This window comes from Vipera berus (genome assembly GCF_964194415.1).
Source record: "Vipera berus genome assembly, chromosome: 2".
NCBI classification, from domain to species: domain Eukaryota; kingdom Metazoa; phylum Chordata; class Lepidosauria; order Squamata; family Viperidae; genus Vipera; species Vipera berus.
The window spans coordinates 32320897-32340836 of record NC_138203.1 but is presented as its reverse complement, the minus strand read 5'-3'; the positions used below and the strand labels follow the sequence as shown (position 1 = coordinate 32340836).

Here is a 19940-nt window from a genome sequence, read left to right as displayed (position 1 = left end):
AAAGTACTTCTCCCCACAAACACATAATTTGTAGAATTCACTACCCTAAGACTCAAATGGGTGTCTTAAAGGGGAGTTGGATTAATTCATGGAAGACAGGTCAACCTAGCACTATTATTCTTGAGACACAGTTACTTGCACTTTAAGAGAAAATGTGCCTCAAAAATATCTGCTGTGGAAAGACATTACATCTCTATTTTGTGAATACTAGAGAAATAACTAGTAGGATAATCTAAGTGATATTATTCTGGGTTAAGATGGGCCCTGGCACAATCTACCAAGGCTTTGTCATATGCTCTTACACTTTTATAACAGTTATGAATAATGTTAGAATCAAATCAAAATTATCTGCTACATCCTAACTATTAGCCTATGCTAGCTCTCTGTCTAAGCTTTCATACATTGGCTGCATTTATACAGGGCAATATACAAATCAATTTTAGATGTAGGTTGAGTTTCTACAACATAAACTGTGTATAACATCTGTGTAAATGTTTATTTATTTATTTATTTATTTTAATTCCATTTATATCCCGCCCTTCTCCGAAGACTCAGGGCGGCTTACAAGCTTAAATGTTATATTGAATATTGAAAGAACAGTGGAGGTAATAAAGAGTATATAAATTCTTACAAGACAAAAATATATAACTTGTAGCCAGGACTTTTTTTCTCATAGAACGCTCAGCATGAAGTTCCGGCACCTTTTTTGGATGGAACCTTGTACGGTAGGCAAGGCGGGTTGTATGACATGTGTGAGTTCCGGCACCTTTTTCTTTTACAAAAAAAGCACTGCTTGTAGCATTCAAGACTTTTGACAACCTTAATTGTCTGACATTTAGAAGTAATAGAAACTGGGAAATTCAGCAACATTTAGACTACCACGGATCTGTTACTCTTGCCCTAGGCTTTATTCTATTTTATTCTACTACAAGCTTGTCTCAGCCACATACTTCATTCTCATGCCACCTGTTAGATCACAACCAAGAATTTTTTGCTGATTTTATGATACTTATTATTATGTTACAGACAGAGCATCAGATAACACTATGTGGATTTAATAACTCAAAACTCATTTTGGACTTATTTTATAGAATACTTCATCCAAATCATTCATCTTTCCTGGCTCAAATATTTAATGAAACTGGCATAACTCTGTAGCAGCAGGCACAGTGCCACTCTAACAGATGGGCCTAGACTGTAGGCATGCCAATGAAGCAATATATGCATGAAATCTAAATATTAAATAAAGCTGGAGTTTTCTGCTTTCACCCATTCAATTCCAATCTTTTGAAGCCTTTTGAATGGAATGTGCTGATTCAACATTAAATCATTCCAGAATTAAATAAATGCTTTATATAAACAGTTAATTGGCTATATTCTTCTATACAGAAAAATCAAGAACATTATATAAAATCAATATATATTCAATGAATTTTCCATGAAGAAGTCCTTTGTAAAACCAAAGAAAGATCAATACCAACTACATTTCTCAGCTAAAAATAACCCTGCAAATTTGTAAACATACTGTGCTTAGGAAGAATCTATTCTAAAGATGCATATGGCTGAATTTTATTATTCTTTTGCTAAATGGAACATTTATATATGTAAGTAAGCACTAGCCAGGTTTAGCTCAAGAAACTAAACAAGGTGAGTTCTGGTTAAAACAAGGTGAGTTCTGGTTAAAACTTGGGTGAGAGATAATTAGAAAACATCATCATGATAGCTTACACTTAAGCAAAAATGTAGCAGAAAAAGGCAATAACAAACCACTTCTGTATTATATCAAAAAACAGCAAAGACGTTCCCATGAAGTCACCATGAGTCAGTTCAACTCAAAGGAAATTTTATCTTGTATCTTCTCCTGTCTCCAAATTTTGACATTTGACTAAATACTATATTAATAGTTTACTGAACAGATAAGCGTGATACACTCTATATGGGGCTGCACTTCAAAACAGTACATAAAATCAGCTACTGAAGAATGCAGTGTCAAAACTACTATCTAGTTGTTGAAAAATAGCCCAGATAAACACAAATCCTGGATGTATTACAATAGTTTTCAATTCTTCCTTGTCACACTTGGTAGTTCCCACTGTAAAGATTATCTTTTCCCATATTAATTTTCCTCTAATTTGAAATCATCATAGGTCCTCAAACCATAAGAGCCAGGTGCGCTGCTGGCTCGTGTGTGCCTGCCTTGAGAGCAATCCCGCTGCTGTGCCTCCGTTTTCTTCAACTCGGATGGAGCAGAGGCACCCAAGCTGCTGGTGGCCGCTTGAGTGGGGAGGACGACAAGAGCGGTGAGGCTTTGTGCCTGCCAGCCAGCCAGCCGGCCAGGTGAGAAGTAGATCGGGCAATAGATGCAGCAGCGGGATTGCTCTCAAACAATAAGACCCAGGTGCACTGCTTGCTCGTGTGCATCTGCCTTATTGAGAACAATCCCACTGCTGCGCCTCCGCTTTCTTCAACTTGGACGGAGCTGAGGAGCCACAGGTGGCCTCTTGAGTGGGGAGGATGAGCTTTGCTGCTGCTGCTGGGCCACGCCTGGGCTACACCCTGCCACTGCTTCCCAAACTCCATCACTGGGGAAAGCAGTGGGGTGCTCCGTGCAGAAGGGGAAGCAGCAGCGGTGGTGGAGCACTCCATCAGGGTGGGTGGGTGGAAGCAGTGGCGGCGGGGTGCTCCATGCAGGGGGGAAGCAGCAGGGGAATGCAGCAGGGGAGGCAGAAGCAGCAGGGCACTCCATGCAAGGGGGGGAATGAGCAGAGTTTTGTGGCTCCCAGTGTTTTCTTTTCTGTGGGAAACTGGTCTAAATGGCTCTTTGAGTGTTTAAAGTTGCTGACCCCTACACTTAGACTGACCTGGCTCTCTCATTTTATCAGATTTAGGGAATCACCAAAGCTACTGAAAAAACTTCCCATTACAGCAAGACATCTCAACTTTTATTTCTGAGCATATAGTTCTGAAGCACTCTTATCATACAATTCTGCCAAATGAACAAGCCTTATTATTTATTAATAAAACTAATTGTGTTCTTGACATGGCTGGGTAGATTCCGTCAATTAAAATACTTGTTAGAAGTCCAACATAAATCTAAGTAAATTGTTTACTTTAAACTCTGATCAAAATAAAATGTCTTCATCTCAATAAAACAGATGATTGGAAAGTAAAATATTTTTATCCCAGACTGATCTCCTTCAAAATCAGTATTCTATTTCTAGTACAAGAGGGGGCTCTGAAGCCCTAAAATGTCAAAAACTATTTTAACTAAGTTTGTTGCTGCTCTGAATTTACTGGTGCATGATATGTATATTGCAATGTATTAACAAAATAATAACTATAGCCTTTATAAGAGAGACTTAGAACTCACAGTCACTGCTTTCTAGGCCAGCACCTTAACAACTACACAAAACTCTCAATTCCTCTTTTAAACATGCGTTACAGTGTCCAAGCATTATAAGTTTTTAAAAAACTAATAGATTGTATGAATCAAATATTCAATCATGTGAGGTAAAAAAAATCCACAAAAATTTCCTCAGATAGACAATTAATTTCTCCAAGGAAATATTATGTCTCATAAATTCATTAATAATGAATGGATGTCAGTCACAAATCCAATGCTACATTTATCCAACATCTCAGTAGACAGCAGTACTTGCCTCTCCTTATCAGGGCTTGGAAGAACAGTTTTGTAGGATTAAACCACAATGGAAGAGTAGCAGGGAACTCTAGAGATATAGACTAGACTGAGAAGGTAGATGAACATCCTAAACTTCATAAGCCAATCCATGAAGTCATGGAAATGAAGATATGAACTCAGCTGGAAAGAAATTCAGAAACACCATTATTTATGCAAAAGATAGATACCCTGAATTCCACACAAATCTTCCAAAAATAATTTTAAAAATCAGAAAAAATATAAACAAACTGAAATTTTGTGCATTGCCAAGTTCTTCAGTTTTTCCACTTAAGTAGTAAAATTCAGAAGAAGCTAGCCCAGGACATTTTGTATACATTTATAGCAGCATGCTTGCTTCCCACTCAGAAGGTTGAAAATTCAATCCTAGGTAGTGACAGATTTTTCTCTCCCAGGGCAGAAAGAAAAAAATACCTGCTGCGAACTCCACATGCTGTCAGGAAGGGCACTGGCTAGTAAAGGCTCAGGTCCATTCAGTTGCTCTGAGTCTACTCCAAATTAAGGGATTTACAGGGTCGTAAAAAGGAAAGTACCGGTATATGTGTATATGTATACATTGGCCAAAACAACTTTCAATAAAAGGGTGTGGCCAAGCCAAAGCATTAACTGAAAAACTGATTAAACTTAATTATCTGTAAAATAAGGCATCGATTTCTAAAATGGATTGTCTGCATTCACTCACAGAAACCATTCTCTCTCTCTCTCCCTCTCACTCTCCCTCTCTCTCTCTCTCTCTCTCTCTCTCTCTCACACACACACACACACACACATTCTTACACCATCACTCCCTCCTTTCTTTCAGCAGAACAGGGATAAAAGGAAAAGAAAAACCAGAAGGAAGAAAGGATATTAGAAGACAAAAGGAGAAAGAGAGTGATGACAGCTCAGCAAGAGTTTATACAGTAGTAGGCAGAGAAACATAACCTATGCTTACTTACTCTGTAATTAGTTGTACTGAGTTCAGTGACTCTTAATCCCAGGTAAATATGTTCAGGAATTCTAGGCCTGTCTACTTGCATTCAAAGGGGAGTAGAAATGAGCATGCTATATCTATCCCACTCTTGCTGTCTTTCACTTGTAGAGATGGTCCCTGTGCTAGGGCCTCCTCTGTCCTCAGAAGTGAACTGAACATCCTGAATTTTAAGAATCTTCACCATTGTCTGAAATTCTCAGTAATGCAATAATTGTTGCTCCTCTTCCTTTCCTATCTCCTTGTAGCCACTGATTATTACTTATAATAAAAATCAACCTCCACACTTTCAACACCTGCTTCTATGATCACATTTTCTTAATGTAACAAGATCCCGTCTCAATTTATAATTATTATTCGGGGGTGGGGGGGAACCTTCCATTTGGGTAATTAGTATATTAGGCAAGTTTAATATTATTCAGATGGCCATTCTTAGCAAGTATGTAAAAATATATATTTGTCACTAATCAGCACAAAAACAAAAACTTCCTAGACTGTCACCCTAACCTGCACAAAATTTTCCTTTAGTTCAAATATTTTCAGAAACTCCAAATTATCAACATTATTATGACAAGTGAACAATGACTTTGATTTCTCACCTTTTGAATATATTACTGGAATTTCTAGATTTGACTTCAGGTGCATATAGTTTGAATCTTGTGTTATCTAAAGAACACTGCAATGCAACAAACACAACTCTGTAGACTAATAGTTCCATCAAAGGATGCTCAATACATTTTAGTCTTCAGGGAAGTAAAAGAATTAAGGAGTGGAGTGGAGTGGAGTGGAGAACAGACTAGAGTGGAGTGGAGTAGGGTAGGGTAGGGTAGGGTAGGGTAGGGTAAGACAGGTCACTTTATTTGATGAAGTGTGATTACATAGACAAGGAATTTGTCTTCGGTGAAGAAGTTGCCAGTTTACATGCAAAACAACAGAGTAATAATAATCATAATGATACCAATAAAAGAAGGTAATAGAAAAGATGAGAGGGATAACAATAATACAGCCATACCATATTGGTAAATGTACTATGAGAATTAGGTGTTCAGCAGAGTGATGGCACAAGGGAAAAAACAGTGTCTAACTGTTTTGGCATGCAGTGCCCTATAGCAGCATCACAAGGGGAGGAGTTGAAACTGTTTATGTCCAGGATGTGAGGGGTCTATAGATATTTTCTCAGCCCTCTTTCTGACCATATAATGTACAGGTCTTCAGTGGAAGGTATGTTTCAATTACCCAAAATAAGAGTCACATTTTAGAATACTACTACAGTATTACAAGTTTTTCACTGACTTAACATTATACTATAATCTAAAATTGATCTGAATAATATTCAGCTGAAACCCAAATTAACAAAGAAATTAACAAGCTAGAATAGGCAATGTCTTGAAAAGGCTATAAGACTCATATTATGTAAAAATAGTTCAATTTATCAAAAAATATGAAAAATGTACAATCAAGTAAGATCCAACTAGAAAACTCAGTATACAGCATTTATTATAATAGTGAAATAACTGTCAAAATTTTTTTGATACAACATAATTGTAACCTTTAGATGGAAAACCTTGAGAATGAGACCTTCAGAAAAATCTAGTTTCTCTTAGACACCTAGAGAACTATAGATAACACTGTATTTTTTATTAAAAAACAAAAAAAACCCTGAATGATTGATATACAGATGAATGTGGTATAATCTTACAATATTATAAATAGCAATATAAATAAAATACATGCTATATAGTGTATCATTTTTGGGGAATTCTTTGAAATCTTATGATTTGCAGTAGGTTACAAAGGAAATAAATGAGTCGAAGGTAATTTTATACCTGCAGCAGCCTCTTATTAGAACTGAACACTCATCTTTCTACTTCAGCTTTTGTTACATGAAAGTTGTTGATAATAATCCTCAGTAATTTATCAATTTGCACCAACAATAAATAAATATAAGATTGAATCTTCATCATTCAAAATTATTTATTTATGTAATATTTTCTACCTCAATTTTCTAGGGCATAGTCTCAATCAGCAAAAAATACATTATTCTGAATTCATTATAATTAAAAGTCACTGGCATGCACTGATGTTTCACGTTGATTCTATAAACTCAAAAACTACAAAGCAGATGCTTTTATATAACTGTACTTTCTAGAACACACCAAATTGTAATAATAAATTATTCTTGATATTAAGAAGGGAATAAAAGAACACAACTGCATATTAATAGCACAATTTAAAGAATGCTATAAAGTTCTATTTGATAGTTAAAAGCAACTTAAATAAAACTGTCAATATAAATTATACATTGAATTAATTCTAACTCTGCATGGAAATGCTTCCTGAGAGATTTGCCAGTCAAAACTGTCATTTTGGCACTTGTAGCTGATAATCCTCCAACTCTACTTCATTCACCAAGCCATCAATTTACTTATAATTCTTCTCATCTTCTCATCTTATCAAAGAAAGTAAAAAAAACATTTAGACTGTCAAATTAAATATAAAATCAGATGTTAGTTTGGTATTGCATGAGAGCTTTTCTAATGATAAAAATATCTGCTTGTGAAAAGTGATCTTCATCAAGATATGAAGAAGGAAATGGTTAAAATCATTTTTATGTCATTTTCAAACCAATCTCCCATGGCTACAATTTAAAGTAATTTAAAATAAAAGAAACAAAAATCATTAAGAAGCACACGAGATGATGGAGAAGAAACAATGGTTGGAAACTGATCGAAGAGAGAAGCAACCTGGAATTAAGGAGAAACTTCCTGACAGTGAGGACAATTAACCAGCGGAATAGCTTGCTCCATCATTGGAGATTTTTAAAAATAGGCCAGACAGTTACTTGTCTGAGATGGTATAGGTTCTCCTGCTTGAACAGGGGGCTGGACTGGAAGACCTCCAAGGTCAGTTCCAGCTCTATTCTATTCTATTCTGTTCTGTTCTCTTCTCTTCTCTTCTAATCTATTCTATTCACTTCTCCATTCCATTCCTCCTAGTTCTGCCAAAGTAACTAACCAACGTTGGTCTGAGGAAAAAAACCAATATATCACATAAGTAGTACTCTTCATATTCAGTAGAAAATATATAACATCCATGCTTCTACGCTATACCACAACATACCTCTGCTTTGGATAGAAGAGGGATATAGAAGATGAAGTAGTACAGAATATATTATTTATAGATTTTAATACACATACACAGTTTGTGTACATATAAAATTCTTTCCATAAACTGATATAATAGATTATTACAAAAGATGTTTCATTGAATAATAGAATAAATTTGGGCAAAGAATAGCATATTAAACAAATATTAGAGCTAAAAGTTGGTAATTCTCAACATTTAACTGCGCATGCTGATAAATACCATATTATAATAAAAAGGCTTTTTATTTTTTTTTAACCCTAAGAATCATGCATAGAATCAAACTGGAAACCACTGAGTTGATCATAAAAAAACAAGTCCATTTATAGGGAAGGCTATGAAATACACCCTATCTTAAAGTACTATATTTTACATTAATTATGAAAATATCTGATATATACCAGATTATGAACTAAATGTTATTGTTTAATTCATTGTCACAACTAAAACCTTTATACTAAAAATAATTAAATAAATTTTTCAATAAATTGAGATTACAAATTACCCAAACATATGTATGTAAGCAATATTAAAACTGTATGTAAGGTAATCAACACAATAAAATCCATTTTAGGGTTACTTCGGGAAACTACTCTGCAAGTCTGCAAAGTTAAGAGTAGAATTACCAGAGATCAGATTTTAATAAACTATAGTCTTTAGAAGAGAGGATGAGAACTATATAATAGAGAGAATATAATGAAATCTTCTTGAAACTCAAATACTTTGGCCACCTTATGAGAAGTAAGGACTCACTGGAGAAGAACCTAATGATGGGAAAGGTTGAGGGCAAGAGAAGAAGGGGACGACAGAGAATGAGGTGGCTGGATGGAGTCACTGAAGCAGTAGGCGTGAGCTTAAATGGACTCCAGAAGATGGTAGAGGACAGGAAGGCCAGGAGGAACGTTGTCCATAGGGTCGCGATGGGTCGGACACGACTTCGCAACTAACAACAACAATGAAATCTTCATACGATGATTATTTGTACGAAAAGAATTTCACCCCTTTAAATAAGTAAAAAACAAGAGAACACTATATGCCCCTGTCAAAACTGAAATGCTAAAAATAAAACATATTAGCATATGCCAGACGGGAGGAACAGTACTGCAATAAAAAGTTCAAAAAGTTCATTTTTCTGATTGTAAATCTTTCAAATTCTCCAAAATGCACATGCATTTTTAAAGAAAATCTTACTAACTTTATGACTATCAAATCAATGAAAAGTGACGTTAAGCAACTAGCTTAGTCTATTTCTCTTTGAACTTTTTTTTAAAGCCTCCTTTAAATGGGGCAGAAAAATAAAGAAGCGCGTGGACAGCTCATTCAATTCAGGATCATGTGGATGATCGAGCCGCATTTACTGAAAAAAAAAAAACTATTTCCCTGTTAGCAGGGCAAGATCATTCATAATCAACTTTTCCTCCTATTCAAACATTCAAGACAAGTTAAAAAAAAATAATAATCACCGGTAGAGGTGTGTTGGGTTAACGAAGCACAAAACACGAGAGAAAATTATTACTAAATTCAAGTGAAGTGTCACACAACGTCTGGCACTTTTCTGCTTAGCGACCTATCAGATGGGAGTCACAGAGTAACTTCCATTTTGGAGAAAGTGGAAGCGCGCAGAAGACCGTCTGGCACAGGGGTCGGCAACCTCGGCTCTTTTATGACTCGTGGACTTCAACTCCCAGAATTCCTGAGCCAGCTATGCTCAGTAATTTCCCTCCTCTCTTTATCCAGTAGGCATTGATGCTTTGATCTAGATATTTCAGAAGGAAGAATTTTTTTCATATAGTCTTCTAATTACTGAATTATTGTTATATGTATTATTTTTACAGGTGACTGAGCTGGAGTGTGTGAGTAGTCAGGCAAATGCAGTCCAAACTCATAAAACAGAATTAAATCAGACAATACAAGAATTAGAAGCAACACTGAAGAAAAAGGAAGAGGTACTTTGTTGTATTTACTGATTCATGTAGTTACTTTAGGAAAAAAAATAAGAATATAATAAGATTAAATGTTTTAGGTTGATGTGACTATACCAGGGGTAGGCAACCTCGGCTCTTTTATGACTCGTGGACTTCAACTCCCAGAATTCCTGAGCCAGCTATGCTGGCTCAGGAATTCTGGGAGTTGAAGTCCACGAGTCATAAAAGAGCCGAGGTTGCCGACCCCTGGTCTGGCAGAAAGCTCATCAGCCCGCTTAAAGTGGCGAAGTGGGAAGAGCGAGCAGCGCTTATTCCGCTTCTCCTCTTTTCAGAGAACGCGGCGCCTGCACTCCCCGTCGCCAGCGGCGGAGAAGGCTGCGAAGAGGACAGCCCGCCCCAGCCTCTAGACCGCTACCAAGACTCCTCACCTCCGCCGCCGCGGCCGCCCTTTATACTTACTTCTTGCCATCGCTACTGAAGAGCCCGAAGGCCGCCGGAGAAGCGGTGGAGGCTGTGGTGGGCGCCGCCTCCTGGGCCGCTTCAGCTTGAGCATCCCCGGCCTGCTCGTTGTAACCGACGTTGTTGGTCAACATCATCCCCACCGTACCTTTTTCCCACCGCGACGGCTTGAAAAGCGCCCACCTGGAGCCCGTTTAGCGCGCCCTCCCGCAGCTCCTCCGCGATCCGGCTCTTCCCGGAAGCTGTCGGCGAACGGCAGCCAAAGCCGTGTCACGTGATCGCCGAGAGGGGCGGGGACCGGTGGCCCGACAGACTTTTTGGGGGAGAGCGGCCTAGCGCCGTCGTTGCCAAGGGAACACAAAGCTTCTCCCGGTCTCCGCGCTTCCAGGAAGACACGCCCCCTCGTCACGAGGAAATCTCCGCCGTGGAGCTTCTCCGCCTTGTCCCGGTCACGAGATACTTGCTGGCTTTCAGATACTCGCTTGCCACGTATACAAAAGAGAGCTACGCTAGTCTTTTAGAGGTTGCTAGGTATGGAGGAATGTGCCCCGATTCCCACCTTCAGAATTCGGTCAGTCTTTGAACTTAATGAGGGCGTGACAAGTTAAGCAATTTTTGCACGACGCAGCCAAACAACTGACCAATTACATTTTAGCTTCCTATTCCAATTCAGACCGTGTGGTTAATTGATAGTTTAGTACAGGGGTCTTCAAACTTGGCCCTTTTATGACTTGTGGACTTCAACTCCCAGAATTCCTCAGCCAGCCATGCTGGCTGAGGAATTCTGGGAGTTGAAGTCCACAAGTCATAAAAGGGCCAAGTTTGAAGACCCCTGGTTTAGTATGTTGTGCCAAAGCAAAAGTTTCACTTGGTGACCATGATCATGAGTATGCACTGCAAATACAACACTAGCAATAGAAAAGCAATATCTCTGTACTAAGATGGGACGTAATTAATAGCCACCTAAGAATCTTTGAGTAATTCACATATGGAATTCCTGACTTCCCAACAAAAATATATAACTTGTCATTTAATGCTTGGGGGCACAGATGGGAAGGCAACCAAGTGATGGAGAAAAATAAGAAATGATTTCCATTGCCAAGTGGAATAAGTGAGTCGTGCCAGATTTTATGACTTTTTTTGCAGTGATTGTTAACTGAATCACTGCAGTTAAATGAATCAAGTGGTCCAATTTTTCTAGTTGACTTTGCTTATTGGAAACAGACTGGGAGGTCACAACTGGTGATCATGTGACCTTGGAACACTACAACCATCATAAATATATGCCATTTTAAAGTGCCCCAATTCTTTTTATAATATTTTATTAGTTTTCTAATATTACAATTAAACCTTTAAAAAGCAATGTGGTGACTGGGTAATCAATAATTCAATAACGTACATAAATCTTTAGCACAAATCTCAAGTTACAACATCAGATAAGAAATATCTTTTTCCCTTAATATCTGCTATCTCATATTAGGCTAATATAGTTCTTATTATCAACTAAATAAAACCATCTTTGTTACATTTATCAATAATTTTTACCTTATACATATCTTAATTGTGTTTACATTCAATGCTTATATACAGTCAATGTCCTATTACTGCTTTTTTCCCAAGCTTTAGTTTCCCACCAAAATTCAAATTAACATTTGGTATTTATAATTTCCAAGCTTTAGGTGACCAAAGTTTCCCTTATCTCAACTTCTACCTTTTTCCCTTTTCATAACAAAATCTAATCTAAATATACATCTATTTGCATATACGGTAATCTTATTTTATTTTCTAAAAGTTATCTATTTTCCACCATATTAAACCAAAAGTCTATTAGTCTTATTACACATCTTACCTATTCATTTATAGTGTTACTTTATTTTCTAAAAATTATCTAAATTTTCTAAAAATTATCTATTTTCCACTATATTCAACCCTCTAATCAGTAATATGAAATCCCCTCTAATAAATCTAATAAACAGGGTTTCCTGCCTGAGCAGGGGGTTGGACTAGATGACCTCCAAGGTCCCTTCCAACTTCTTTTCTTCTTCTTCTTCTTCTTCTTCTTCTTCTTCTTCTTCTTCTTCTTCTTCTTTTTCTTTTTCTTTTTCTTATTATTATTATTATTATTATTATTATTATTATTATTATTATTATTATTATTATTATTATTATTATTATTATTTCTTTCAGCCTTATTCTGGCTTTCTTCCTTTGCCAACTAACCTTCCATATCAATACTTTTGAATCCTCAAAGAATTCTCCCTCTATTATTATATTTGAAATAAGAAAGACCATTTAGTTAGAGTTTTTTTGGAAGAACTAGCCCATTTGTATTCATTAGATTGCCTCCCTATTACTTCAATTTCCACAATTGTCCTGATAGGTTTATCTTCCATTCAGTCTGTTCTTCTTCCTTTTCCTCAAATTTCTTCTGATTTATGTAAAAAGTCTTTTCCAGTTTCAATGTTGTCACTCCCTTTTCTGATTTTTCCATTGGCTGGATCTGTTGGTCAGTTGGATCCTCTGTCTTAGTATTTAGTTGTTCCACTTCTCCTGTTATTTTCTGCATTGTTAGTTCTTTGGTTGTAGTCAAGTTCTGGGCTTGTATTTTCTGCATTGTTAGTTCTTTGGTTGTAGTCAAGTTCTGGGCTTGTATATCTAAGCTGGCATCTTGTTCCTTTACGTTGCATCTTATTTTGTCACAAGCTGAAGGAATGGTTTCGTGTATTGATTTCAACATAGAAAGGATTTTTCCTGATCTTCATCCATATTCTCTTGAATATGTGTTAAGTTAAAGACTTTAAAATCAAATGTTAAAAATAGTTTTTTATTTTTATAGCTGGGTATGGGACATCTATTTCATATGTTATAGATAGTCTTTATAAGCTTGTTTAATCTTTGTTAACAAATTGGCTGGATTCACATAAAAACAGGTTGATCTGTTAACCATAGTTTACAAATCACAAAGGATAAATGCTTATAGTATTCTTGGCAAAACTACATTATAGTTTAGCATTTTGTTTGACCCAAATGGTTGCAACCCCCAAATGTATGATTCAATAGCAAAGGTAAACTCCCCAGCTGTTGTTGCAACTCAGCCTCCTATGACACACAAACTATCCTTCTAGCAAGCATCAAAGTACTCTGAGTGACCTAGAGGTGTGAGGGCATTGTTAAATGGAGTGCATGGGCCCAAGGAAGTTTATAACAAACCTAGATTTGACTAGGCATCTTGGAGATTTCCCATTGAAAATCAAGCTAGTGAAAATGCCATGTTATGTTTAGATCCTCCAAGCCAATAGCAGGAAAATGAGGAGTTTCAGGCAGGCCATTCCTTTCTATTTATCTGCCTGGCCCTGTTTCTGTACTATTCTTTTCCCTTCACATTGTCCAGAGCTGACCTTGTCAAAGTGTGGAAACTAAAGTAAAAATAAAGAGATATTTATTTCCTTTGCTATAGGAGCAGATCATTATTTAGGACCTGCAGATGGAACCCAAGTCATGTCCCCTCTGGACGTGATGAGCTAAGCCTCAGTCTGTCCCATTAGGTCCAACTGGAAGGACATGCTCTCTATCTTCTGTACCCAAGAGTGTCACCTGGCAGGATCCAAGAAGTAGGCCTTTTCTATCCACAGCACTGATCCTCTGGAACCTCATGTTCCCCCAAGATTAGCTTGGATATGATCTTGCTGGTTTTTTAAGAGCTTTAAAACACTCAATATTTTCCCCAGCATGGAATTCGAGAGCTTAATTGAACCCGCAAAGCGTTAATTTATTGTTGATCAATATCCTCAGTTGGGTTTTTTTATGCTTTTTAGTTTGTAATTTGCTAGCCACCAAAGTCAGTATTGCAAGATGGAGAGTCATATAATTATTATTTGAATTAGTAAATATTATATTGAATTAGTAGATAGTAAATAAAGAAGATAACTTTTGTTTGTTTCCTAAACATAATTCATTCTATGTGATGTTGCAAGATACATATAGACTCTTCAGAAGGCTTGCACTGTGTGGTCCCCAATTCAATGATAAGAGAACACTACTTTTATTTCATGCGACATTTTTCCCAGGAACTTGAAAATGGAAATCCAAGTAGTTTGACCAGGAGTGAATGTCTAATATGGACAGCTTGCTTCCCATCTTCCATGAATAAATGGGTGTGAAAATGGCTGGTGCTGTCAATCATATCTCCTTTTATTTTTCAAAACCATATACAGCAAAAGGAAACATTTCCAGAAGAGTAACAGTCGGGTATCTTTTTAGCCAGAAGCAGCAATTGTCGTGCTTTTTTAAAAAAATAATAATTTAAGTAATTATAGAGAGCAGCTTCAGCAAAGAGTATGTCTAATTCATTACAGTAATAATTGTACTCAACTGAATGCATAGTTAATGTAGTGTCAGGGGGATGAGATTTCCCCTTTCCAAGAACCTACTTTAAGATCGGTTTCTGCAACCATTCGCAGTCAAGATCCAGCAAATTAGAATAGGATCACTGAAAGGAAGAGATATAAAGCTGTTTCTTTTTTTCTTTTTCTTGCTGCTAGATTAGAAACTTATGGTGCAGAATACCTAGGAGAGGGATAAGCCTCTTTCCCAGTGATCACTTTGTACGTGCATAATTGTGAATTTTATCATCCCAAAACAGTCCTCAGCAGAGAGCAAAAACAGCCCGCTTTTTCTCTGGGAAATGCTCAATATTCTTTTTGGAACTCACTGAAAAATAAGGTGGTGGTTGTATGGTAGGATAAGCTCCTATGATTGCAACTGTGCTGTGTGGTTAACATTTCACTGTTTGCAACTGCACATCACATAGATATCAAAAAGGCTCTTGGATAAATGTGCCTGGCAGATTTGTCAGGCACAGAGTGGCTGTATTTGTGTTGTGTGTTTATAGCCTGGAGGTGCTGTACATGTAGCATGGAACAGAGCAACTGAAGCCAAGCAATGCACTTGGAGAGAGGATTCCCAAATGAAGCAGGAACTTGTAAACTAAGTTTTAGCTGATTTTACATTATTATTTTTACATGGATTTTTTTAAAAAAATATTTTGTGAAATTGCACTGTATGTGCGCTGCTGAAGTCACAACTTGCAAATCTTATTTATTTTAATCTTTCCTGGATTTCTTATTTTTACTGTATTAAGAGGACAATGTATTGTATAGTATTAGTTCCAGTTACTGCATACTTGTTTGGTGTCCTCTTGTGGTTGACGTTATGAACTACAAAATTACATTAGAAAGGCAAAAAACTTAACTATCCGATGATTCCTTTACTAAGATAGCACAAATGTTATTAAACAGTTTACAAGTTTTTACGTTCTCTAGAACTGTTTATAATGGAGTGTGAAGACAATTTAAAAATTAGGTAAAATGTGACAATCAGGATATCTGTTGTTCAAAAACTGTTTCATAATGATGTTTATATACTGAAGACATTTGTCAATAATGGGCAGGTTTTACTTAAAATTCACAGTTAAAATTTATTTTATTTATTTATTTTATTACATTTATATACCGCCCTTTCCCGAAGGACTCAGGGCGGTTTACAGGGTAATTAAAAACCAAAGTACAAAAGTTAAAAAACCAAGTTTAAAAAAAATTAAATTTATCCCTGTATAAGTAAAACCCCAATTAAAATAAATTAATCCTCAGCCTGGGCCAGAGAGCTCGAAGAGCCAGGTCTTCAGGTCCCGGCGGAATGAACGGAGGTCGGGGGCAGTCCTCAGCTCCACTGGCAGCTGGTTCCAAAGGGCAGGCGCCCCCACTGAGAAGGCCCTATCCCTGGGTGTCGTCCGCTGGCAATCTCTTACCGGTGGCACCCTGAGAAGACCCTCCCTGTGGGAGCGCACTGGACAAAGGGAACTTGATGCCGGCAGCAGGTGTTCCCTCAGATATCCCGGACCCAAGCCATGTAGGGCTTTATAGGTCATCACCAGCACCTTGAATTTCACCCGGAGGGCAACCGGAAGCCAATGCAGCTCGCGGAGTAGAGGTGTTACATGGGAGTATCGGGAGACCCCCATCACAACTCGCGCGGCCGCATTCTGCACCAGCTGAAGCCTCCGAGTGGTCCTCAAGGGCAGCCCCATGTAGAGAGCGTTGCAGTAGTCCAAACGGGAGGTCACGAGCGCATGAGTGACTGTGCGTAGGGCATCTCGGTCCAGATAGGGTCGCAACTGGCGCACCAGGCGAACCTGGGCAAAAGCCCCCCTGGTCACGGCTCCTATATGGTCTTCAAAATTGAGTCGTGAATCCAGGAGGACGCCCAAGTTGCGAGCCCTATCAACGGGGGGTAACACCTCACCCCCCATTGTTAGAGATGGAATAGTCTGGTTGACCCGAGATGCCGATATGCACAGCCACTCAGTCTTGGCGGGATTGAGACGAAGCCTGTTTCTTCCCATCCAGACCTGGACCGCCTCCAGGCACCGGGACATCACGGCGAGGGCATCGCTGGGTTGGTTCGGGGTGGAAAGAAAAAGTTGGGTATCATCAGCGTACTGATGATACCCCACCCCGAAACCACGAATGATCTCACCCAGCGGCTTCATATAGATGTTGAACAGGAGGGGCGAGAGAACCGACCCCTGAGGAACTCCACAAATGAGAGGCCTCGGGGCGGATCTCTGCCCTCCTGTCAACACTGACTGCGAGCGGACCAGGAGATAGGAGGAGAACCACCGTAAAATGGTGCCTCCCACTCCCAACCCCGAGACGCCGCAGCAGGATACCATGGTCGATGGTATCACAAGCCGCTGAGAGATCTAATAGGACCAGGACAGAGGGGCAACCCCTGTCCCTAGCCCTCCAGAGATCATTCACCAGCGTGACCAATGCCGTCTCCGTGCTGTATCCGGGCCTGAAACCCGATTGGTACGGGTCCAGATAATCAGTTTCCTCCAGGAACAGAGGAAGCTGATGCGCCACCACACTCTCAACAACCTTCGCCAAAAAGCGAAGGTTGGAGACTGGACGATAGTTATTTAAAACAGCCAGGTCCAAGGCAGGCTTCTTGAGGAGGGGTCTCACCACCGCCTCCTTCAAGGTGGCAGGGAAGACACCCTCCTTCAAAGAAGCAGTTATTACTGCGTGGAACCAGCCTCGTGTCCCCTCCCGGGCCGCATAAGCTAGCCAGGAGGGGCACGGATCCAACAAACAGGTGGTGGTGCTCAGCCTCCCCATGATCCTGTCCACATCATCAGGGGAAACAGGGTCGAACTCAGTCCAGATAACATGCTCAAGACCGTCCGATTCCTCCACATCAGACTCTGCCCAGTCAGAGTCCAGACCGGTCCGGATCTGAGCGATTTTGTCCGCCAGATGATGACTAAACTCCTCGGCTCGTCCCCGCAAGGGATCCTCCCTCACCTCCTGATTAAGGAGGGAGCGAGTTACCCTAAACAGGGCGGCTGGGCGATTATCTGCGGACGCGATAAGGGCAGCAAAGTAGTTAGACTTCGCCGTCCTTATCGCCGCAAGATAAGACCTTATAAAGGTTCTTAACTGCAATCGGTCAGATTCGGATCGGCTGGACCTCCAACCGCTCTCTAGACCTCATCTCCGACGCTTCATCTCCCGGAGCTCCGCAGAGAACCATGGAGCCCAACGGGATCTGTGCCGGGTCAGAGGCCGCAAGGGTACAACGCAGTCAAGTGCCCCGGCGGCCGCCCTTTCCCAGGCATCCACCAGAACATCGACTGGGCTGTGGGTAAGGGTGATGGGTATAGGCCCAAGCGCCCTCTGGAACCGTTCCGGGTCCATTAGGCGCCTGGGGCGGAACCACCTGGTAGGTTCCGCAGCCCAGCGGTGGGGGGTGGCATAACGGAAAACCAGCCGCAGGAGGTAATGGTGGTTCCTCTCACCCAGCTCTAAATATAAAACAAAAATTAGTTTCTAATCTGTTTCTACCTACAAGGATGGGAGAGGACAAGAAAAAAGAAAAGAAAACTATCTTTACAACAGCAGCAAAAGCAGAGGTATCTTTTGAAAACAGTTTTTGTTTTTTAGGGTTTTTTTGCGGGCGGGGGAGTCAAGGTGTTGGTTATTCTCTCTGAAACCCTAAATGGCACAGGACCAGGTAACGTACAGGAGCACCTCTTCCTTAGGTTATCTACCTGCCTATTCTTCAAGGTCCTTCAAGGGTGAGTGCACTTCAGATCCCTTCTCATTATTATTATTAATTCGGTTTATATACCGCCCTATTCCCGAAGGACTCAGGGCGGTTTACAGGGCAGAATTTAAAAACAATACAATATAAAATTAAAATAAAATTAAATTAAGTATAGCCCCAAAAAGTCAAAATCACAATTTAAAATCATTAAAACCCCTCAGTCCAGGCCAGATAGCTCAAAGAGCCAGGTTTTTAGGTCCCAGCAAAACGAACGAATGTCGGGGGCAGTCCGAAGTTCCGTTGGCAGTTGATTCCATAGGGCAGGCACGCCCACAGAGAACGCCCTCCCCCTGGGGATCACCAATCCTTGACCGGCGGTACCCTGAGGAGGACCTCCCTGTTGGGAGCGCACAGGACGATGGGAAATTGACACTGGCAGCAGGTGCTCCCTCAGATAATCCGGGCCCATGCCATTTAGGGCTTTATAGGTCATCACCAGCTGTCATCTAACAGGACTTAGGAAGTGTACCTTATCTGTAGCTGCCCCTGTCCTGTGAACACCCTTCCCCCAGAAATCCCAGACCCCCATATTTCTTGAATTCTGGAACACCCCAAAGAGTTTATTTTCCCCCCCACAAACATTGGGATGCATTGAGACCATAACCTAGTAAAATAGTATATTGATACATGGAGAAAGGTTGCCTGAGTTTTTATTTTGTTTGTTTGCAGTTTATTTGTTTTTGCTGTTTTATTATCTTGTGAGCCATGCTTAGTTGTGGCTATATAAGTCAAATGAATGAATGAACAAATAAATGAATATGAATGAATGAATAGGTGTCTGAATAAATAGCTAGTCTCGCTTGGGTGGAATCTGAGCCTCTTTCTCCCATCCAACCACAGACAGATAATTCAGGATTTCTGCCACTTGTCACTTTTGGCTTAAAAAGGAGCTATACAACATCATCGGCTTGTCAATGATATCTCACCTCAAACTGCCAGACAATTTCTACCAAAAGGCTTATATAGATATTAAACAGGTAGGGGTCAGAGGAGTGAATCCTGGGATATACTATGTCAAATTACATAACCAAAAATAAAAGGCATCATCTTATTGTCACAATTAGAAGGAAGAGATAGCTTCATCTGAATCACAGTTAGAAATGCGGCCATAAAAACGAAGCCCATTTAAAGTGTATTTGTTAAAATATTATTTTGAGCTCTGCCATCTCACTTCCCACCATAGTGAGAAGCTAAATGTAGCCTTTATAATATAGGTGTACCAAGAAAACAAGTCTGCAGTCATGTTCACTCTGTTAACAACTCTGGTAAATCATCTCTGGAGAGCTCGGGACAGAGGTTGTTCCTCTGTCCTAGTCCTACTAGATCTCTCAGCGGCTTTCGATACCATCGACCATGGTATCTTGCTGCAGCGTCTCAGAGGATTGGGAGTGGGAGGCATGGTTCTTCAGTGGTTCTCCTATCTCATGGGACGTTCGCAGTCGGTATTGACAGGGGGGCAGAGGTCGAGCTCGAGACCTCTGACGAGTTCCTCAGGGGTCGGTCCGCTCGCCTCTCCTGTTCAACATCTACATGAAACCGCTGGGAGAGATCATTCGTGGTTTTGGAGTAAGGTATCATC

General features: G+C 39.6%; 1 protein-coding gene across 2 annotated transcripts in view; it reads right to left on the bottom strand.

The window, feature by feature from the left end:
* Positions 1 to 10447, bottom strand: part of AP3B1 (adaptor related protein complex 3 subunit beta 1) — a 165507-nt gene extending 155060 nt beyond the window's left edge. For both annotated transcript variants that reach the window (XR_014025209.1, XM_081318391.1), the window contains exon 1: positions 10196 to 10447. Coding sequence is in view for 1 of the 2 variants with exons in the window: in XM_081318391.1 (XP_081174517.1) it covers positions 10196 to 10332 (137 nt within the window). In the remaining variant the exon portion in view is untranslated. The remainder of the gene's footprint in view (positions 1 to 10195) is intronic.
* Positions 10448 to 19940: the final 9493 nt, after the last annotated feature.